This window comes from Drosophila kikkawai, chromosome 2L (genome assembly GCF_030179895.1).
Source record: "Drosophila kikkawai strain 14028-0561.14 chromosome 2L, DkikHiC1v2, whole genome shotgun sequence".
NCBI lineage: Eukaryota > Metazoa > Arthropoda > Insecta > Diptera > Drosophilidae > Drosophila > Drosophila kikkawai.
The window spans coordinates 29,496,851-29,520,221 of record NC_091728.1 but is presented as its reverse complement, the minus strand read 5'-3'; the positions used below and the strand labels follow the sequence as shown (position 1 = coordinate 29,520,221).

General features: G+C 44.8%; 1 protein-coding gene across 4 annotated transcripts in view; it reads right to left on the bottom strand.

Annotated features, from left to right (window-relative positions):
* Positions 1-23,371, bottom strand: part of MFS17 (Major Facilitator Superfamily Transporter 17) — a 160,454-nt gene that overhangs the window by 59,424 nt on the left and 77,659 nt on the right. For 2 of the 4 annotated variants that reach the window (XM_041776519.2, XM_041776521.2), the window contains one exon: positions 15,217-15,510. The exons of 1 other annotated variant lie outside the window; for it this stretch is intronic. In XM_041776519.2, coding sequence (XP_041632453.1) covers positions 15,319-15,510 — 192 coding nt within the window. In that variant the 3' untranslated portion in view covers positions 15,217-15,318. Of the gene's footprint in view, positions 1-15,216; positions 15,511-23,371 lie in introns of those variants that run through there. One more of the 4 variants, XM_070283832.1, reaches the window with a different exon arrangement.

Sequence of the window (23,371 nt, the reverse complement as noted above, 5' to 3'; positions counted from 1 at the left end):
TAATATTCCCGTGTATCTCGTGGTGCTCTCCGGCGTTAGTATTTCCGTGTATCTCGTGGTGCTCTCCGGCGTTAGTATTCCTGTGTATCTCCGTGAAATTCTCGTGTTGCTCTCCGGCGTTAGTATTCCTGTGTATCTCCGTGAAATTCTCGTGTTGCTCTCCGGCGTTAGTATTCCTGTGTGTCTCCGTGAAATTCTCGTGTTGCTCTCCGGCGTTAGTATTCCTGTGTGTCTCTGGGCAATGGTCGGCGATGCCCAGGCGGGGCTCTTCCTGGCGAGCAGGCGGTGCTTCCTCGCTCAGCTCGGATCCGGCTGGGCCCCGTGGGTTGGGTGGTTCGGTGGTTCGAGAGTCCGTGGTGTCCGTGGTATGTATGCTGCGTCTCGCGTCTCTGGGTGGCCTCATGTCCCGCTCTTCCGGCCGTCGTCTCGACAGGATGAGTTTGGCCGTCCCGCACTGGATGGTGGTGCCGATCGTGGCCAGGAAATCCATGCCCAGGATCAGGGGTTCCAACATAGCCGGCATGACGAAGAGGGGCACCTGGATGGTCTTCAGAGCGAGGGTGATATCGGCACGCAGGAGTTGTCGAACCTCGACTCGCGAGGTGTCGGCCAAGTTAATTTGGGTGCGGATCTCCTGAAACTGGTGTCGTTGGCCAACTAGGTTGGCGACTTCCTGGCTGATGAAGCTCTTCGATGCGCCAGTGTCGATGGTGGCCAGGCGTAGATGGCCACCGATCTCGACTTCTGCGGCGATCCTCCCTCTCTCGATTCTTAGCGGCGCGTTTACAAGGTGTTCGTTGCGGGATTGGTCCCCTACGGACTCCGCCGGTCGTGGGGACCCACTCCGTTTCCCGGCTGGGGTCGACGACAGCACTCTACGGTGCGAACATCGCGTCGTCCGCAGTCCCAGTAAAAGTATAGCCGAGGGTTCCGGCATTCGCGGCTGAAATGCCCGGAATCCCCGCAATTTCGGCACGCATACCGCACGTTGATGCGGCGATCTGGTGTCGCTACCCGGTTTACTCGCACGGGCGCGGGTGGCCGTACCTGACCTGGCGTCCGCGGAATGTCGTTTGATCCGGTGCATCCGGGAGAAAATGTTTGACCCCCACTGTGGGGAGGCGGACGGAAGGAGGGACTGCTCGGAGGCGTTGACATTGCTTGGGATCGCCCTACGCTGCGTCGCCTGACGGCCTCGAATTCGGTTGCCAGTTGGGCCAGCTCCCCAATTGTTTGGAACTCGCTGCGCCGAATGTACATCTGATAGTCGGGTGCGATATTCTCGTACAGGCGGTCGAGCTCCTGAATCTCGGTATAGCCCGCGTGGCGCATGAGAACGCGAAGGTCGAGCATATAATCTTTGAAAGTTTCTTCTCCTAGCTGCTCGCGACTCCGGATTCGGTCGTCCAAGCGCTGGAGGTACCTGGGCGGGAGGAAAAACTCGAGGAATTCCCGTCGGAATGTAACCCAATCAGCCTCTTGGAGGCGGCTGGTTTGAAACCACTTGTCGGCCCTGCTCGTCAGCAGTTCCGCCATGGCTCGAGGAAGGAGTCCTAGGTCGATTCCATAGGACAAGGCCCGACTTTCGACCTGTTCGATGAAGGCCAATGGGTCGGAGTACCCATCAAATTGTAAGCCCCATTTGCGGATCCGCTCTGGGACGCACACAAAGTCGCGACGAGGCCTGTCGTAGCTCGGCTCAGCGGAGGTTTCTCGAGCGGTAGTAAAAGTAGGAGGGGCGGCGACGGCGAGGCGTGGGGTGGTGACAGTGAAGCTGGGAGTGGTAACAACGAAGCTAGTCAGAGGAACTGAAGTAGTGGAACCAGGGGCGCTGCGTGGGCGTCCAGAATTTACATTTTTACTCGTGGAGAGACCACTGGGTCCCGGCCGCTCTTCTCCCTGAGGCACAGGGCTCGGGCCCCGAGTGGTATATCGACGCTCCAGGTCGGCGAGTCGAGTCCACACTTCCTGTGGTTGCTCGGATTCTTTGATTAATGTGACGAAGCTCCGCCGTAGGTCATCGACGACCCCGTCGGCAGAGAACCCAAATTCTTCCGCGAATGCTAATAATTCGGCCTTCGGGCGGGAATAGATCCACCGCGAGGAGACCCCAGGGTTTTTAAGTAAACGTGGAACGAACTCACCGGCAGGTTTCTGGTCCGAATCCATGGCTTCCATTGCTCCCGTTTGGCTGTCTTCTCGTGTGTTTGTTGGATCAGGTAGTCTAGGCCGCTGGGGCACGTTGTGTGGATTAAATGTCTGTTGGCACTAACACTCGTTCGCGTTGACTTGGCGGAGGCGCGGATGAGCTCGTCGGCTCCTGGACGCGGTTACTGGTGGACACGTTTGTCGCTTGTCGCGGTTACTGGGCGAGGCGGTTTTAATTTCGCGGTCACGGGCACTTTTCGGTGGATTTTCACTCGCGGAATTCGATGGAAGTTATTTTCCGGCTTCGGCCCGGGGCCACACGGCTGTTATATAGGTGTTATTTTTCCTGGTTTTTAACCCAATCCCGTCCCTGTTCGGGCGCCACTTGTAACGAATCTCTCCGGCCGGGATAGATCCCAGTCGTGACCAGGGATCCTCTTCAAGAAATTTATTTAGAGGGGACGGAAATATTTATAGGAATTTATTATAACAGCGTGCGGGACCCGGGTTGCGAATTTACGCGCACTAAGTTCTGATCCCCGAGGGTCGGCAACGTGACTGCCAGACGAGGTGGTCACGAGATGCTCTAGGAGCAGGCGGGGCACACGCGCTGCTTGTCAATGGCCGGTCGCCGCGCTGCTTTTACCGACTCGTCGATCTGCTTGATCGGTCGGTCCCTGACAGAAAGCTGCTCGTCGCGAACTGCTTTAGACACTGCTTGCGCCTACTGCTTGTTTGTACTGCTTTCGCCGGTGCGCGGAGTGGCAACTCCGGTGGACTCCTGGCGGGATTTGGTTGGTCTCGCCCAGAATTCGGGCGACGTGGGTCGAGGGAATGGCCAGGACGTCAGAGAGGTGTTAGTCAACTCCGGCTGGGCACGGAGGCTGGCTACGGGTCGGTCAGGCAGAGATTCTCGTGTCACCGTGGTGATGCACGGTGTGCGGAATGGCCAATGCAGGCGTGTCGGCAGCGTGTGTCGGAGTGTCCCTACTCTAGGAGTGGATACGGACGCGGATGCACTCGTAGTCGTGGCGGTACACAGTACGCGGGAAACCAGCGTTGGTGGCGCGACGGCTACGGGCACAAGAAGGGGGTCCCTAGTGGGGCGAAGGCAGAGGAGCACGTGTCCTCCAGTCGCGGCGGCACGTTGAGCACGGAAGGAGCCTGTGCTGGCGTGGCGCTGCGGCTGCAGGTATGACAGAGGGTCCTAAACTGTGCGTGGACGGAGGAGTATGTGTACTCCAGTCGCGGCGGCGCGCTGTGCACGGAAGAGCCGGTGCTGGCGTGGCGCTACGACTGTAGTTGCGACAGAGGATTCCTAAGCTGGGCGTGGGTGGAGGAGCAGGTATCCTCCAGTCGCGGCGGCACGCTGTGCACGGAATGGACCTGTGCTGGCGTGACGCTACAACTGTAGTTACGACCGAGGATTCCTAACTGAGCGAGGGCAGAGGAGCAGGTGTCCTCCAGTCGCGGCGGCACGCGGGGCACGGAAAGAGCCTGTGCTGACGTGACGCTGTGGCGGGGAGCACGGGAGAGGATTCCTAGCGGCGCGGGGCAGAGGAGCAGGTGTCCTCCAGTCGCGGCGGCACGCTGTGCACGGAAAGGGGCCTGTGCTGGCGTGACGCTGCGGCTGTGGACGCGGGAGAGGATCGATGGGAGGCTGGATGGCCGTAAAACACGTGCGAATGGAAATGCCGAAACGCAGTATTTTGGGGCCGCCAGCGGGACAGAGATCGGGGAACCTGAAAACCGTGACCAATACTACCAAGGAAATACTATTACGGGTAGGTTCGATTGTTAGTTTATTGATTATTGGGTTATCTAAGTGTGAGTCCTACTACTGCCTTACAGAATTGACTCCTGTAACTTGCGAATCTAGCCCACGTGTCTGCGGGCGTGGGGCTGCCGATCGCGGTCGTTGTCTGGTGAAATTTATCTGCGCGAATGCGTGGGCTCTTGTAGCCGATGTCTCTGCGTGGTCGCGCACGTCGCGGTCGTCAGCGAGGACACGATGCACTTGGGTTTCCGACTTGGTCGCGGAGACGCGGCGATGGGCACGTCTGCCTCGGTGCGAAGTTTCGACGGAAGAGAGCGAATCCCGGAAGCCGCGAGCTGTCACAGCTTTTGAGAACTGGTGGTTCGAACCAGTTCGACGCGATTTGATTTAGTTCGACTAGTTCGACTAGTCGATCATTTTCCCGGTTCGGCGACTTCTAAGGTGCCGAACTTAGCTTAATATTTTTAAATTAACTATTTTTACTTTTAGTATACTTCAAGTCTGCGTCTGTTAAGGCTTCAATGCCAACTTAAACGTTTAATTAATGAGATTTTTGTGTGGCTCCAGTGCCGTCTTAATCCTAATGATTATATAATAGGGGGGAATATCGATAAATCTTATTATCTAATTCTTAATTTATAGCAAAATGTTGTGCGCCTGTAGAATAGAGGCGTCACAAACTAGTACCTCAGTTTTAAAGCTATCTGAATGAAACTTGGCATATAGTCTTCTATATACTCTCACTGCTATATATGTCATATAGCTGCCATACAAATGTGCTATAAATTTTTAGAAAAAAAATTATAACTTGGCTGTTTCTCAATATTATTCCATCATTTTTGAGATATAGCCATTTTATATTATTCCAGAATTTTGGTAAAAATTTTATGAAAATCAGACCACTATATCTAAAAGCTGCCATAGGAACGATCGGGAAATTAATCGAAAAAAATTATACCTTCGTTGTTTTTCAACGTATTTTAATCTACTTTGAAACATGAGCTTCTGGTATTATTTCAGAATTTTGGTATAAATTTTATGAAAATCGGTCGACTATATCTTATAGCTGCCATAGGAACGATAGGAAAAGTAATAGAAAAAATTGTAACTTCATTGTTTTTCAACGTATTTTCATCTAATTTGAGACATGAGCTTTTAGTATTATTTCAGAATTTTTGTAACAATATTATGAAAATCGGACAACTATATCATATAGCTGCCATAGAAGCGATCCGTAGATGTAGAGAAAATGTAAAGCTGTGAATGTATAACTGTAACTTTCAAACTGTAAACATAATAAGTATAGGTAAAATGTTATGAAACTCTGTTTAGTGTCTGTTTTCGGCATTATATTTTATAATATAAATATCAAAACTAATCTGCAAGGGTATACAAACTTCCGCACGCCGAATACCTTGTAGGGTATATAGTGGTGTATGTGTTACCGAATCGCAGTTCGGTTGTCATGTAGTCTGTGTCTACTGTCGTCCGATAGTTTATCTCGTTCAGAATCCTGCAGTGCCCGGTGTGGTAGTCTTTCCACCTTTGACTAGCCCTCAGTCGTACCGCACCTTGTGCTGCAGTGTTCCTGATGAACTGCTCCAACGGTATTATGTTCAGGATGGCGTTCAGCGCCGCCGCGGGGCATGATCTCAGTGCTCCCGTGGCTCCTGCGCATGCATGTATCCTTGCTAGTTTCTGGACGTTGTATGCCCTAGTTAATGCTGGCCACCATACTAGTGCTCCGTATGTGAGTATGGGTCTTACCACCGCTGTGTAAAGCCATATTATTATCTTGGGGTGGATGCCCCAGTTCTTTCCGAACATCTTCCTGCAGGAATAGAATGCTATGCTTGCTTTCTTGACTCTCTCGTTGATGTTTTGTTTCCATGACAGTTTCGCATCCAGTATCACTACCAGATACTTTGCCTGCTGTGATATCTCTAGTTCTATGCCATCTATCTTTGGCTTTGTGAAGCTAGGGACCTTAATTCTCCTAGTGAAGAGCATTAGTTCCGTTTTACTTGGATTTATGCCCAATCCGCAGGCTTTTGCCCATGCATTGAGTTTCGTGAGTGCCCTTGTCATTAGTTCGCTGGGGGAATGGTCCTGAAGTGAGTAGGACTACGTCGTCTGCGTATGCTACCACTTTTACTCCTTCGCTATTTAGTGTTCTTAGTACGTCGTCCATGTTTATCAGCCAGAGCAGTGGGGACAGGACTCCCCCCTGAGGTGTGCCCCTCTTCACAAATCTTGTGTGATGAGTGCCACTCAGTTCGGCTGTTATCCTCCTGCTCGTCAGCATTGCGCCAATCCATGCCCTGCTGCCTCCCTCTACTCCTATACCGTTGAGGGAACTCAGGATGGAATCCGCATTGACGTTATTAAAGGCTCCTTCTATGTCCAGGAAGGTGGCCATGGCGTAGTTTTTGAAAAGTAGAGCCTTTTCTATGTATCGCACTACCTCGTGTAGTGCTGTTTCCGTGGATCGGCCTTTCCTGTACGCATGTTGCGCATTGGAAAGGTTTTTCTCCGTTCTTTCTCTGATGTGGATATCAATGATCCGTTCCAGTGTTTTCATTAGGAAGGAGGTAAGGCTTATCGGCCTATAATCCTTGGCTTGAATGTGTCCCCTTCTTCCTGGTTTTGGTATGAAGACTAGAAGATTGCTTGCAGCCATTTTCCCGTGCTTGCTTTTGTTGTTTGTAGCATTGCTGGTATTATTCCGTCTGGACCCGGGCTTTTGTATTTGTCGAAGGAATCTATCGCCCAATGGATTCTTTCCATGGTGATGATCTCTTCTACTTGTAGCTGCTGGTCTGCCCCCTGGCTTTCCGTTATTTTAGCTTCTTCTTTTTGGTTTCCTGGGATGTGCGTATTCAGCAGGATTTCCAGTGACTCTTCAGCCGACGTACTTCCTGTCCCGTCGGGTTTGTTTATGAGCGTGGGGCTTGTGTGTCCTCTCGATAGGATTTTACTTAACCTCGCCGTGTCTTTGACTCCTTCAAGCGATTCACAGTAACTGCTCCAAGATTCCTTCTTGGCTACGTAGATTGCCTTTTTGTATTCTTTGTGTATTGCTTTGTACGGCTGCCAGTCTTTGGTTCCGTAACGTGTGTTGAAGGCTTTTCGAACTCTCTTTCTGAGCTCGCATAGCTCTTTGTTCCACCATGGTGGGTATGTCTTCTTAGAGTATGTTAGTCTGCATGACCCTTTATAAGCTTTGTTCAGAATATTTGTCAAGTCCTCGACTTCCTTATCTATTCCTTCCGGGGTAGATCGAGTCTTGATCCTTCTATCTTTGACCTTTGACTGTACAATCTTTCCGTATTTGTCCCAGTCAGTGTTTCGAGGGTTTCGCTTCGGCGCCGTTTCACATACCGGCATCACGATTTCGAAGAATATGTACCTGTGGTCTGAAAATGAGGCTTGTGTAGAGACTCTCCAATTTCTTACCTTATAATCTTGCCACTGCTAGATCTAAGTTGCTGAGATTGGGGTAGAGAAGAGCATTAAGGTTGTTTTTAATGATTATACCCGCCCTCGGCCTACCTGTCGAGTTTGTGTATAATGTTGTGTATCCCTTTATGGCCATGCCAGAGATTCGTCCGTCTCTTGTCCATGGCTCTTGTATCAGGCCGATGTCGATGTCCTTCTCACGGAGGAGGACCCCCAGATTAGCTGAAGCGTGGGAGCTGCGCTTCAGGTTTATTTGAATGACCGTCGGCATTAGATTGGGGTGGTGTTGGGGGTGCTGTCGTCGATCGCCAAATCGTCCAGCAGCTTATTGGCGTCCTCGACTTCGTCTTCCTGAATATCGTCCGGTTCGTCTAGGAAGACCTTCACCTTGGCTTTCCTGATGCCGTACCGGACTTTGTTTTCTGCTGCCTTCAGCTGTTCTAGGCAGCGCTGGTTGATCAGGAACAGATATGGCTGGCTGGACTTCATTTCTCGTTCAGCTTTGAGAATTGCCCAGTCCTCCATGTCGACTCCCTTGTTCATTGCTCGCAGAGTCTTGAGCACCCTTTCATGGCTAGACAGCCCCTTGGGCAACCAAATGCGAGCTCTGGGTCTCCTTGGGATGTCCTTGGCGGGGACCAGCTTAATGCTAATCCCCTTCCATGCTTTGCCTAGTCTGGCAACGCAATCCGCCAGGAAGTCCCGCGAGAACTCATCGTCGCACCTGATTACCCGGTGCCCCCTAACCATGTCCGAGGAGTCAAAGGAGGGTGACTGGCCCGTTGGCTCGGACAGTAGTTTGTCAGTCACCATCTCTGCCAACTGGGTCTCGACCTCCTCCCATTTCTCCATCAGAAGGCGCCCATCGTCGTTGAGCTCATCAACAAGTGCCATGGCGAGGCTATCTCGGGCCATCTCGCTGAATTTTTTCGCCGTCTTGACATAAGTGGTCGGTCTTGGTGCGCCCTTTGCGTCTTTGGCTCTCTTCGGAGCGCTCTTGCTCACTTCTTGTGAGCGGTTGCGCTTCGTTTGGGGAGGCAAAAGCGTTTCTGGGTGCTCCTTTTCGTATCGCTCATACTCCTCGATCACTGCGAGGTACCTAGCTTTGTCTGCTAGGTTGCGCGGATCGGCTTTGCCCTCCTTTTCATTCCTCGCGATTTGATTTAGTTCGACTAGTTCGACTAGTCGATCATTTTCCCGGTTCGGCGACTTCTAAGGTGCCGAACTTAGCTTAATATTTTTAAATTAACTATTTTTACTTTTAGTATACTTCAAGTCTGCGTCTGTTAAGGCTTCAATGCCAACTTAAACGTTTAATTAATGAGATTTTTGTGTGGCTCCAGTGCCGTCTTAATCCTAATGATTATATAATAGGGGGGAATATCGATAAATCTTATTATCTAATTCTTAATTTATAGCAAAATGTTGTGCGCCTGTAGAATAGAGGCGTCACAAACTAGTACCTCAGTTTTAAAGCTATCTGAATGAAACTTGGCATATAGTCTTCTATATACTCTCACTGCTATATATGTCATATAGCTGCCATACAAATGTGCTATAAATTTTTAGAAAAAAAATTATAACTTGGCTGTTTCTCAATATTATTCCATCATTTTTGAGATATAGCCATTTTATATTATTCCAGAATTTTGGTAAAAATTTTATGAAAATCAGACCACTATATCTAAAAGCTGCCATAGGAACGATCGGGAAATTAATCGAAAAAAATTATACCTTCGTTGTTTTTCAACGTATTTTAATCTACTTTGAAACATGAGCTTCTGGTATTATTTCAGAATTTTGGTATAAATTTTATGAAAATCGGTCGACTATATCTTATAGCTGCCATAGGAACGATAGGAAAAGTAATAGAAAAAATTGTAACTTCATTGTTTTTCAACGTATTTTCATCTAATTTGAGACATGAGCTTTTAGTATTATTTCAGAATTTTTGTAACAATATTATGAAAATCGGACAACTATATCATATAGCTGCCATAGAAGCGATCCGTAGATGTAGAGAAAATGTAAAGCTGTGAATGTATAACTGTAACTTTCAAACTGTAAACATAATAAGTATAGGTAAAATGTTATGAAACTCTGTTTAGTGTCTGTTTTCGGCATTATATTTTATAACATAAATATCAAAACTAATCTGCAAGGGTATACAAACTTCCGCACGCCGAATACCTTGTAGGGTATATAGTGGTGTATGTGTTACCGAATCGCAGTTCGGTTGTCATGTAGTCTGTGTCTACTGTCGTCCGATAGTTTATCTCGTTCAGAATCCTGCAGTGCCCGGTGTGGTAGTCTTTCCACCTTTGACTAGCCCTCAGTCGTACCGCACCTTGTGCTGCAGTGTTCCTGATGAACTGCTCCAACGGTATTATGTTCAGGATGGCGTTCAGCGCCGCCGCGGGGCATGATCTCAGTGCTCCCGTGGCTCCTGCGCATGCATGTATCCTTGCTAGTTTCTGGACGTTGTATGCCCTAGTTAATGCTGGCCACCATACTAGTGCTCCGTATGTGAGTATGGGTCTTACCACCGCTGTGTAAAGCCATATTATTATCTTGGGGTGGATGCCCCAGTTCTTTCCGAACATCTTCCTGCAGGAATAGAATGCTATGCTTGCTTTCTTGACTCTCTCGTTGATGTTTTGTTTCCATGACAGTTTCGCATCCAGTATCACTACCAGATACTTTGCCTGCTGTGATATCTCTAGTTCTATGCCATCTATCTTTGGCTTTGTGAAGCTAGGGACCTTAATTCTCCTAGTGAAGAGCATTAGTTCCGTTTTACTTGGATTTATGCCCAATCCGCAGGCTTTTGCCCATGCATTGAGTTTCGTGAGTGCCCTTGTCATTAGTTCGCTGGGGGAATGGTCCTGAAGTGAGTAGGACTACGTCGTCTGCGTATGCTACCACTTTTACTCCTTCGCTATTTAGTGTTCTTAGTACGTCGTCCATGTTTATCAGCCAGAGCAGTGGGGACAGGACTCCCCCCTGAGGTGTGCCCCTCTTCACAAATCTTGTGTGATGAGTGCCACTCAGTTCGGCTGTTATCCTCCTGCTCGTCAGCATTGCGCCAATCCATGCCCTGCTGCCTCCCTCTACTCCTATACCGTTGAGGGAACTCAGGATGGAATCCGCATTGACGTTATTAAAGGCTCCTTCTATGTCCAGGAAGGTGGCCATGGCGTAGTTTTTGAAAAGTAGAGCCTTTTCTATGTATCGCACTACCTCGTGTAGTGCTGTTTCCGTGGATCGGCCTTTCCTGTACGCATGTTGCGCATTGGAAAGGTTTTTCTCCGTTCTTTCTCTGATGTGGATATCAATGATCCGTTCCAGTGTTTTCATTAGGAAGGAGGTAAGGCTTATCGGCCTATAATCCTTGGCTTGAATGTGTCCCCTTCTTCCTGGTTTTGGTATGAAGACTAGAAGATTGCTTGCAGCCATTTTCCCGTGCTTGCTTTTGTTGTTTGTAGCATTGCTGGTATTATTCCGTCTGGACCCGGGCTTTTGTATTTGTCGAAGGAATCTATCGCCCAATGGATTCTTTCCATGGTGATGATCTCTTCTACTTGTAGCTGCTGGTCTGCCCCCTGGCTTTCCGTTATTTTAGCTTCTTCTTTTTGGTTTCCTGGGATGTGCGTATTCAGCAGGATTTCCAGTGACTCTTCAGCCGACGTACTTCCTGTCCCGTCGGGTTTGTTTATGAGCGTGGGGCTTGTGTGTCCTCTCGATAGGATTTTACTTAACCTCGCCGTGTCTTTGACTCCTTCAAGCGATTCACAGTAACTGCTCCAAGATTCCTTCTTGGCTACGTAGATTGCCTTTTTGTATTCTTTGTGTATTGCTTTGTACGGCTGCCAGTCTTTGGTTCCGTAACGTGTGTTGAAGGCTTTTCGAACTCTCTTTCTGAGCTCGCATAGCTCTTTGTTCCACCATGGTGGGTATGTCTTCTTAGAGTATGTTAGTCTGCATGACCCTTTATAAGCTTTGTTCAGAATATTTGTCAAGTCCTCGACTTCCTTATCTATTCCTTCCGGGGTAGATCGAGTCTTGATCCTTCTATCTTTGACCTTTGACTGTACAATCTTTCCGTATTTGTCCCAGTCAGTGTTTCGAGGGTTTCGCTTCGGCGCCGTTTCACATACCGGCATCACGATTTCGAAGAATATGTACCTGTGGTCTGAAAATGAGGCTTGTGTAGAGACTCTCCAATTTCTTACCTTATAATCTTGCCACTGCTAGATCTAAGTTGCTGAGATTGGGGTAGAGAAGAGCATTAAGGTTGTTTTTAATGATTATACCCGCCCTCGGCCTACCTGTCGAGTTTGTGTATAATGTTGTGTATCCCTTTATGGCCATGCCAGAGATTCGTCCGTCTCTTGTCCATGGCTCTTGTATCAGGCCGATGTCGATGTCCTTCTCACGGAGGAGGACCCCCAGATTAGCTGAAGCGTGGGAGCTGCGCTTCAGGTTTATTTGAATGACCGTCGGCATTAGATTGGGGTGGTGTTGGGGGTGCTGTCGTCGATCGCCAAATCGTCCAGCAGCTTATTGGCGTCCTCGACTTCGTCTTCCTGAATATCGTCCGGTTCGTCTAGGAAGACCTTCACCTTGGCTTTCCTGATGCCGTACCGGACTTTGTTTTCTGCTGCCTTCAGCTGTTCTAGGCAGCGCTGGTTGATCAGGAACAGATATGGCTGGCTGGACTTCATTTCTCGTTCAGCTTTGAGAATTGCCCAGTCCTCCATGTCGACTCCCTTGTTCATTGCTCGCAGAGTCTTGAGCACCCTTTCATGGCTAGACAGCCCCTTGGGCAACCAAATGCGAGCTCTGGGTCTCCTTGGGATGTCCTTGGCGGGGACCAGCTTAATGCTAATCCCCTTTCATGCTTTGCCTAGTCTGGCAACGCAATCCGCCAGGAAGTCCCGCGAGAACTCATCGTCGCACCTGATTACCCGGTGCCCCCTAACCATGTCCGAGGAGTCAAAGGAGGGTGACTGGCCCGTTGGCTCGGACAGTAGTTTGTCAGTCACCATCTCTGCCAACTGGGTCTCGACCTCCTCCCATTTCTCCATCAGAAGGCGCCCATCGTCGTTGAGCTCATCAACAAGTGCCATGGCGAGGCTATCTCGGGCCATCTCGCTGAATTTTTTCGCCGTCTTGACATAAGTGGTCGGTCTTGGTGCGCCCTTTGCGTCTTTGGCTCTCTTCGGAGCGCTCTTGCTCACTTCTTGTGAGCGGTTGCGCTTCGTTTGGGGAGGCAAAAGCGTTTCTGGGTGCTCCTTTTCGTATCGCTCATACTCCTCGATCACTGCGAGGTACCTAGCTTTGTCTGCTAGGTTGCGCGGATCGGCTTTGCCCTCCTTTTCATTCCTCGCTATTTTGGCGAGGATGAAATGGGCCTTGCTTGCCTGCGCCTTTCGTTGTTGGTGGGTCCACGGTTTTGTCTTCCCGTGTTCGCCGGTCGCTTTGGCTTGGCTTGCCGCCGCTTTAGTGTGCTTCGGTTGTGTCGTTTGAGGTGTGCTTGTCTTTACACCTCCCTCTGTATTGGACGGAGCTAGCGTCTCGTCGTCTGAGCGCAGTAGCTCCTCCTCGTCCAATTCGCTTTCCGTCGATTTGTGATGGGGTTTCACCTCCCCCACGAGGTCCGAAGCGGATTTTTTTGTTGTGCTCATTTTCATAAACGCCCGCGTTGCTCGGCTGGGCGAGCGCGGCGGGCCCGAGGGGTTCGGGGCATTGAAGGAAGGTCGACCGTGGCTTCGCCCCTAAGCCACGGCAAGGCTCGTTCCGACCCAGGGTTGCCCGGCCCTGGGAAGGCTCCGTTCGAACACAGCTGGTTTAAACCCTCAGCTGCGAACCTTATAGTCAGTGGGCACGGGTCGCTTTACACGCCTGACTTGAGGGGAGGTAGTTTTAAGACTTGCCCATGTCTCGGTAGGGATTGGGAGTCAAAGGATTATTGGGTGAGGGATTCACTGGAGGTGCCGCTCGCATTGGCCGTACCGCAGTACGTTTCCAGGAGGTACCACGCGGAGGACCTTCTCCCAGGAGAAGGTGGTGTCTATCAAACCGATATTCAGTCGACTTGGTGTACCATTAGAGCCAAGGAATATTCATCAACAGTTGCCCTGTTGACTTTGCCTTGGATTGGTACACCCTTACCACCCCGAGAGAAAAACGACGCAAAAGTTCGAATTGCCAGTTGTGACTCATACGACGCGCTGGGCTTTAAATTTCTCCCATTTCTACAGTTTTGCTTCGATCGACTTGAAATTTTCGGACAACATTCCTGACCCTTTGTATTATTATATAAAAAAGTTTGAAATAATTGCATTTTTTTAAGTTTCAAACCCCGGTTAATCCCTTAACAATGCCATCCCAAAACACCAGTTTGGGTTAAGAATAGGCCATGGTACTCCAAAACACCTCCATAGAGTGGGGAAGTTCATCTTGGATGGATTTCAGCGAAAGGAATATACTGTGGCAGCCTTTTAGGATATAAGGCAAGCTTTCGAACGCATCTGGCACCCAGGGTTGCTTGCTAAATTAAAAGGAATCCTTCATCCGCAGCTCTTGGAAGTAATCCAAAGCTTCCTCTGTGATAGGTCCTTTCGAGTGGTCCAAGATGGGGTCTCTTCCAGACCTAGGCCGATTGCTGCAGGAGTCCCCCAGGGGACCTAGGACCAACACTCTACAACTTGTATACACATAATGCGCCACAGATTCCCAGAGGTACACAAGGAGTTATGTGTATTGCCACCTACGCCGATGACACTGCCATCCTGGCAAGATCCATCAATCCTGCCAAATGTGCTCTGACCACCTTCATTTTTAGAAGCGATTTCTCTCCTGGAGCCTTCCTACATGGTCAGCTCATTCCTCAAGGGAAAGAGCATACATACCTTGGGATCCCGTTTGACAGGAGACTAACACCCACATCACCCGTATCCGTGGCATATTGGAGCAGGCTGCGCACCGTCTCAGCTGGCTTACCCACCCCTCCTCGAAGCTCAGTCTGGCTAATAAGAGGAGAATATACATGGCCATTCTCGCTTCTATTTGGTATTATGGGCTAGCCATCTATGGAATCGCAGCTACAACCCACCTTAATAAAATACGAGTATTCCAAAGCAAATTTCTAAGACGAATCAGTGGAGAAGAATGGTATATTCGCAATGCCGACCTGCACCGAGACCTGGAAATCCTCTTTGTAGTGGATATCATCAACAAACTGACGAGGTCACATAGAATACGGCTCAGAACCACCCTAACGTTTTTTTTTATATATTGCAAGACGTTGATGCACTATGTACAGTACATATCAAGTGGAACTTGCGACACCAAGCACGTGCTTGTTCTGTTAGCAGTTAGTAGGCGCGAAGGAAATAAATAATAAAATAAATGTAGCCAGAAGAACGAGATTGGTCACGTCTAGGAGAAAATAAATACCCTATAATCCTTATGTACACATTTTTAAATAATAATAGACATAAGTCAAATTGATTGCAGACAATTAAACCCAATAAATTAAAAAAAAAATTAACCCACCATTCCGCAGTGACATGACATATGCCAGTCGAGTGGACAGGATCACCATACACTTATATAATAGATGTCGACGATCGCTCACTGGTGATATTCTTGCTGCGCCAAGAGGGCGCTTATTTTCAGGAGGCAGTATAATCGCGCTACTAGCCTCAAAATAGTGTTATTATTTATCGAAAGCACTTTTAAATTAAATCCGCCCCCTCCCAACAATCATGTAAGCATATATAGTATGTAAAGTAGTCCACAGTGATGTATTCAATTAAAAAAACATATAAGCAGTTTGTGTCTTTATTATTACAATTCATAAAAAATACATAGACACATAATATTAAAAATATATTAAAAAGCAGGACATTACTTTAAGTTCACAGTTTTCAATTTTCGTCAATACTTTTATTTTCTTTTGCTTTTGATAAAATTTTGCCTTCTCTTAAGTCAGCATCTGTAGGTGTCTCTTTATTCCAAGTTTGTATTTCTGCTGTACCAAAAATTTGATAAAAACCGTAGGTGCATATTGAAATAATAGCAGAAACTTGAAAAACATTTCGCCACTGCTCTATGGAGTCCTGCAAAGACCAAGAATTTATGCGTTTAAATCAGGTAATATAAATAATAGACCTTAAACTAATATATAAATATATTCTTATATTATTATTATTACGCAGATTTACATCAAAACATTAGATAGTATCAAAGAATTCACCGGCTGACAGTATTTTTAACCAAGAACGGGAATATACCTTTCCGAAGATTTTTGATGCGCTGAACTCAAATTAAGCCCAAGAATTTCTATTGTCAGGGTTTCAAATATTTAAAAATTAAAATTACATTAAATACGTTTTTTGGGTACTTATGAGGTGCTGACACTTTAATACGTTTTATTTTTTCTAAACAACCGAGGTTTTTCTCTCTCTTAGATGTATATCTAGATTTTCCCATATATTTCTTAGTGTTGCGAATTTGACAATATAGTTTTTCCTAAAGTATACGGATCTGATCACGATGGCACATATAGGGAGAGAGATTTTCACTTTTACACAGTTTGTTGTGTCAATAAACTTCCTTAATACAGTCATCCAACAGAGATCTATCTGACTTCCTCCATCAATTGAACGTATAGGCCATAAGGTTTTGCCGTTGCGAAGTATTTTATTGTGTTCTCCAACCGTTGTGCATCTAAATTTGATGACCTTTTCCGGCAATAGGCGAAAGTGTAAGACGAAAATTTATACAAAGATGACGAGGAACAAATGATATATATTGGGTGTACAACTTTGCTTCCGCCGTTTTTTTCCCAAAATTAAAAGCTTTATTGGGAAAAAGGGCTTACAGATGTATTATTGAAAGTATTGTCCGTCGCTAGCGATAACTTTCTCCCATCTTTCCGGCAATTTTCGGATCCCGGCTCGAAAAAAGGAGTCCTGTTTTGACGCAATCCACGAAGCAATCCATTTGTCCAACTCTTCGAAGGATTATACATTTTGATCGGCTAGGCTGTGTGTCATCGAAGGAAATATGTGGAAGTCAGAAGGGGCGACACACAGTAGCGCCTCTCGAACAATTAGCGTTGCAAAAATCGAAAAAGTCGTGTTCGCAAAAACGATTTTAACCATACTTATTCGACAGAAGATTTCCCAAGGATTCAGAATCTGCAATAAAATCTATTTTAAGATTTTTTTTGTAGAATATATGAGCATTCAAAGTTGAACTTTCTTTTGTTTTTTGCATCATACCAAAAAAAGTAGGTAAAATGGTCGACTTTCAGGTAATATTACACAAAAACCATAAAACCAATGGTCATGGTTTTTACTTTAAATGATAGATACATTCATAAACTGTTAAAGAACCTAAAAGAAACGGCACTTTGGTTTGGGCTTGTACAGGTAAATCGCTACCTGCCAGGTGTCCATTTTTTCACCTTTTTCTGCCTAAAGTAGTCTATAACTTCTGAAGCCGATTAAAGCCACCGAAATGCAACATAAGCCAAAACTACTCAGGGTTAAATATACCAAAATACCGACACAATTTCATACATTCCAAGAAATATACTAACTGTAGCGCGCGGCGGTTACACTTTGAATTAACAATTTTTTTTTCAGTTTCCAAATTATTTTTATTTAAGCAAATACATAAAAATAAACATAAAAAATTAAATACAAAATATTTTTTTAAAATTGTTTTCATTGAAAAAAAAATATTTTTTTACTTTGATACCCTTTAAAAAGGCGTATTTGTGAGCGTGGTATTATGCAGTACATATATACATTTTACAACAATTACCTGTCCAATGCCGTTTAAATTATTCGATTACCTTATTTGGTTCAAAAGATATGATTTTTGCAACGCTAAATGAGAAAAGGCGCTACTGTGCGACATCTGGGGAATACAGCGGGTGGGAAAAGACTTCCCATTTCAGCGTTTCCAGGTACTTTTTGACAACTTTTGCGACGTGAGGCCGAGCATTGTCGTGTTGGAAGATGATATTGTCATGTCATGAATCATGCCCAGGGCCTTGAGACGTTTAGAATTGGCTTGCTGACTCACTCCCAATTACTCGACAAGCTCTTCTTGAGTTTGGCAGGAATCTTCATCAAGCAATGCTTCTAGTTGTTCATATTTAAAGCTTTTTTCTCTTCTACCAATATGTTTGTCTTCGACATCGAAATCACAATTTTTAAAACGTTGAAACCACTCCTGACACGTTCTTTCACTCAAAGCTGCATCACCGTAAGTTTCAGACAACATTCGATGCGCTTTAGCTGATTTTTTTATGCAATTGTAACAAAAAAGTAAAACTTCCCGCAAATGGCGAGAATTGGGCACATAATCGGACATTTTTGAGCGTTAATAATACAAAAACAAGAACAACTGTCACTGAAACGGCGATCACAATTCGTTAGGCACTGTTCACACTCACTTTAAAGGCAATCTCATCTATGTATATCGACCAGCGTCAGCCGGTACAGCCACATATCGGAAAACGGCGGAAGCAAAGTTGTACACCCAATAAAATTTTACATGTGGAGCCAAAGCTGTAAGTATGTACAAAAAACTTTTTGGGGGTTTCCTGTATATTCCAGCCTCAAAATATGCCCAATTTAAACTAATAAATATAAAACTACTACATCTACTTTATTTTATATATATAGCGAGCCTCTCCCACCATGCACACTCTTCGGGGCATTTGATTTTTGTTAGCGAAAAATGAATAGACAACTCAAATGCCTCGTCTACTTATTAATTTTAATTTAGAGCGAATAAATCTGACGCAATCTGTGGTAACAGCAAAACCACGGATTGCGTCAGATTTTTCAACAGCTTAAACAGTTGATAAAAACAGCAGCCGCTGATCAATTGGAGTTTCTCATCTGTTAAAAATCCCAACTGTTTCATACGTATGGACTGTGTGGGAACACAGTATAAGGTAAAGTCTGCCCCGGTTTGAGATATCTTCACAGACGAACTGAAAACAAAAATTCAATAACAAAAGAATATACTGTAGGAATCGTAGAGAGAAGCAACTGAACATTTAATGTGTTCATTCGCTCATACTACTCAGTGGATACCATAAAACATATTGGGCTGTATGGCCATAATAGTTGTTTTAACTCGGCAACATTAATGGAACTGACTATTGTCTATATGAGTTAATTGTTGGAAAAACCTCAAATTTACTAAAATAATTTTAATATACCGTATGTTCGGGAGGGGAGTGGCTTGAGATCGTCAGTACACTATACATATATGTATATCACATTAAGAAATACAGAAATGAAATATAGGGGGTCCCAAATTGTAACATGTAATTTATTCGATATTCATTTTAGAACTGGGGGACTGACAAAATTTCCGTTTCAGTGAGAAAAAATGGTTAATGGCCTCGCAATTAGGTGCAGAGATGGGATGCTCGAATAGTCTCGGATCTTGGTTCTGCGTTTTTTACTGGGCACTGTACTATTTCGGACATCTGGTTATGCATTGCTGTAATTTTGCTTCTAGCTAAGGCAACGGTTTAATTCCTTCCGCCCAAAAAGACGAAGGAAAGGAAACAGCAGTTACACCTCTTATGTCGGAAGCAGGTCATACCAGTTAATCTGCTTCTGCCACAAAAACATCTCAGAGCGAATTAAGACGTCGTAATTAAGTACAGTCGTCGATACAGACTCTGACCTGAAGAGCGAGCAGCTCACAAAAGAGGAGCAAGACAGCCATCTCTGCCAAATCGGTCAAACGAGAGGATGAAGGCGAAGGCGCATTATAAGACGGCACTTAAGATCCAGAGCCGGGTTCTGGACAAGGGTAACCGTCACCCCGGGGTAAAGGATGCGCACACCAGGCAGGCGAAGTGAAGAAGAACTTAGGTCTGAATACTATCATAGACGCCGCCCAGAATATGACGTTAGACGAATCGGTGTAGGACCTGACAATCATAGTCAACCAGTCGGGAGGTGAGCAAGCTACTCATGACTGCAGCTCAACCTTTGCTTTGGGCAATGTCATTACAGGTGTAATGTTCTCATGTTACAACTCGTTCTATCCACCATCGGTAATCAGAAACAATAACGTCGTACTCATGAGGAAAGAGAGACCTCACGTTAACCCTTTGTCTCATTATCTTTCCTCTCCCAAATAAGCGGACATGTTTTTTTTTTCTTGCACTTTGGACTTGTGTAAAGCAGGGGTGCCCAAACGTTGCTTATGGCAGAGCAACTCACCAATACACATAAATGAAAACACAAATACATTTACGGAACGTTTTTTTTTTACTTCAAATTTCTGCACTGAAAAAAAAATGAAAGTAAATTCAAATTAAGAAATCGAAAGTAAGAAAAATACATTTTATTAAAAAAAGTAAACAAAACGTAAAATATAAAAACAATTTTCACAAAAAAAAAATTAGTTTCTGCAATATCAAACATCTTGCCTGCAACGCAAAATACAACTGTATGTACGCGATGTACATGTTTCGACGATCTAACAACAATTTACATTCGGACAAGCGAGGTTACGGTGAAGCTTTTGAAAGTGTTGTTGCCGAGATCAACGAAGACGCGGAGAATGAATAGAATTCGCAAAATTTTTAGTGTAGTCTGCTTTGCTTATGGAGTGAGTCGTGCATGTATACGGCGATTGCTTTGCCTATGCCTAAGAGCAGATACAAAAACAATGCGAGCGGCTAGATTAATGGGCTGGGCATGACTGGTGTAAGGTATTGCTAAGGAAAAGCACCGGGGTTTATATAAATATCCTATTTTGTTTAGCTTTTCTAAGCAGATTTCTGTATATGCTTTCATTAAATTAAAATATTAATTTAGTTTGTGCTTTCGTGTTTAGTGTTTATTTGCATTATTAGCATTCTCTTTTGTGCCTTCTCCGCTTGCCGTTTTTGGGTCGACCCGACAGCTAAAAACTGTTTTTAGCTTGCGTCATCCCACGCTTTCCTGCTCTCTCTGAGCTGCTGCACTTTTTTACCAACTTGCTCTCTCTAACACTATTCATAAAGGTGTACAGTGTTAAGTCCCAATAATGGCTTTTCAAATTGTCTGTGTTGGTAATGGGGCTATGACATTGTAATGCAGCTTTCATTAATTAGCTACTCCATTAAAGAGACAACTATATGTTCAATTTTAAATTATTTTGGTAACACGACTACGGTCACACCGACCGTAAAAGGTAAACAATAAAAACGGCCGCCATTCGCGGCTTATTACTATGAATTTCTGAAGTCCACGTCGAGGTACACACACATAATAGAATGCGGAAACCTTTTAATTTATGTTTTTAACCTATAATGCCTACACTGCTGGTCTTAGGTTAGACACACCCACTTTTATTTTAAATAAAATGCTATATTTATTATAATACTTATTCTAATTGTCTAAAAAGCTTTTCTTATCAGAGTTCGAATCTTGTTCGAAAAATATGTGCTGGTTGATTTGCGAAAAAATAACTGTATATTCGAAGATTACAGAAAGTTCTATGACAATCACGTGTGTTTTGGGTTGGTCATTGAAATAGATGCACTTTAGATTTCTTTGTCTTGCGTAAACAAATGCAGTTTTTTTCATTGAGCAACTTTTTTTTCGACTTTTTTTGCATTTATTTATAGCTTTGATAGTTGTGAATATTTGATAGTTAGAAATTCGAAATACTTTAGAAGATACAGCCTTTTTTGTGAAGCAAGGCTCGCAGAGCAGAGAGGGCAGTAAAAATCGGTTTCTACGTAAAAGAGGAAGGTTGGTCTACTGAATCAATTTTGATGAAATAAAGCTTTTTTTTCCAACAAAAATAACTTCAAACTTTAACGCGTTTATCTCGAAACCACTTTTTTCGAACTAGCGGCCATGATATCTCCATATTAACTGAACCGATTCATGAAACAAAGTGGAATCCACGCAGAATTGCCACCATTCTCGGGTGAATGAAGACCATAATTAAAAAAAATTTTTTTTCACACTAAACTACAAAAAAAAAGCCCGAAAACGAATTTTTTTTTAAATGGCCGACATTTTGTCAAAAAAAAATACAAAATTATGGTCGACATTCCCCGAAAATTACATCTATACTGATTATAACCGTTTTTTTTTCATTTCAGACATTCCGGAGACCTGGAATCGTGGCCGCCGCACAGTAGCGCCTCTCAAATAATTAGCGTTGCAAAAATCGAAAAAGTCATATTCGCAAAAACGTAAAAAAAAATTTACCATACTTATTCGACAGAAAATTTCCCAAGGATTCAGAATCTGCAATAATATATATTTTAAGTTTTTTTTGTAGAAGATATGAGCATTCAAAGTGGAACTTTCATTCGTTTTTTGCATCATACCAAAAAAAGTAGGTAAAATGGTCGACTTTCAGGTAATATTACACAAAAACCATAAAACCAATGGTCATGGTTTTTACTTTAAATGATAGATACATTCATAAACTGTTAAAGAACCTAAAAGCAACGGCACTTTGGTTTGGGCTTGTACAGGTAAATCGCTACCTGCCAGGTGTCCATTTTTTCACCTTTTTCTGCCTAAAGTAGTCTATAACTTCTGAAGCCGATGAAAGCCACCGACTACACTATGTCTACAAGTTACGTGGATCTTTCCTGGACCAGAATTAACTTTCATCGGCTGCGTCGCGCTGCGTCTGCGAAAATGCAACATAAGCCAAAACTACTCAGGGTTAAATATACCAAAATACCGACACAATTTCATACATTCCAAGAAATATACTAACTGTAGCGCGTGGCGGTTACACTTTGAATTAACAATTTTTTTTTTTTCAGTTTCCAAATTATTTTTATTTAAGCAAATACATAAAAATAAACATAAAAAATTAAATACAAAATATTTTTTAAAAATTGTCATTGATACCCTTTAAAAAGGCGTATTTGTGGGCGTGGTACATTACGCAGTTCATATATACATTTTACAACAATTACCTGTCCAATGCCGTTTAAATTATTCGATTACCTTATTTGGTTCAAAAGATTATGCGCTACTATGCGTCGTATGCAGACGTATGTAATTGCAATGTGTATATGTATGTCTACTTGGGTGTAGCTCAGCTCAGTATAGAACAAAGGAGTAAATAAATAAATATACAAATTAAGTTGGCACCGCGGTGCCGTGGTTTTTGGATAAATATATATTTGTTGTAGCTGTGGACTGCAATTGTAGTATATCTGTATTACGTTTTGGAATGTTCATTTGTTAAGTTAATATTTATATATTTGTTCTAAATATGTGAATTACATTTGGCTGAGAGGAAGTCAGAATAAGACATGAGACTTTAATAATAATTAGTAATAGGTACTAGTACGCAATATATACAGCTTGTTTAAGCACGGGCTATATCCCTATCCAATGGAGGACCTCTCGGATTGTCTTCCTTCCCAAAGCAGGAAAGTGCAGCCACATGAGCCCCAAGGATTACAGACCGATATGCCTCACCTCATTCCTACTTAAAACGCTGGAAAAGCTGCTGGACCTATACATCAGGAACGATGTAGGGAGACAACTGTCGACCAACCAGCACGCCTACACGAAGGGGAAATCAGTGGAGACGGCACTACATTCGTTGGGAGCCACCATTGAGAGAGCCCTAAACAATAAGGAATATGCACTTGGAGTGTTCGTGGACATATCCGGGGCATTCAACAACGTTAGCACGGACGCAATAATGGAATGGAAAATTAACAAAACCAGGCTGACCCCGAAAACATAAGTCAAATACCTCGGCATTGTACTTGACAGCAAGCTGACGTGGAAGGCCAAAGTAGTAGAGAGGGTAAAAAAGGCCACCATAGCGCTATATGCATCCAAGAAGATGGTTAGCAGCACATGGGGCCTCTCACCCGCTCTAATGCATTGGGTCTACATATCGGTGGTGCGTCCGACTCTGCTGTATTAGCGCAACTGAAACCAGGAAATGCGG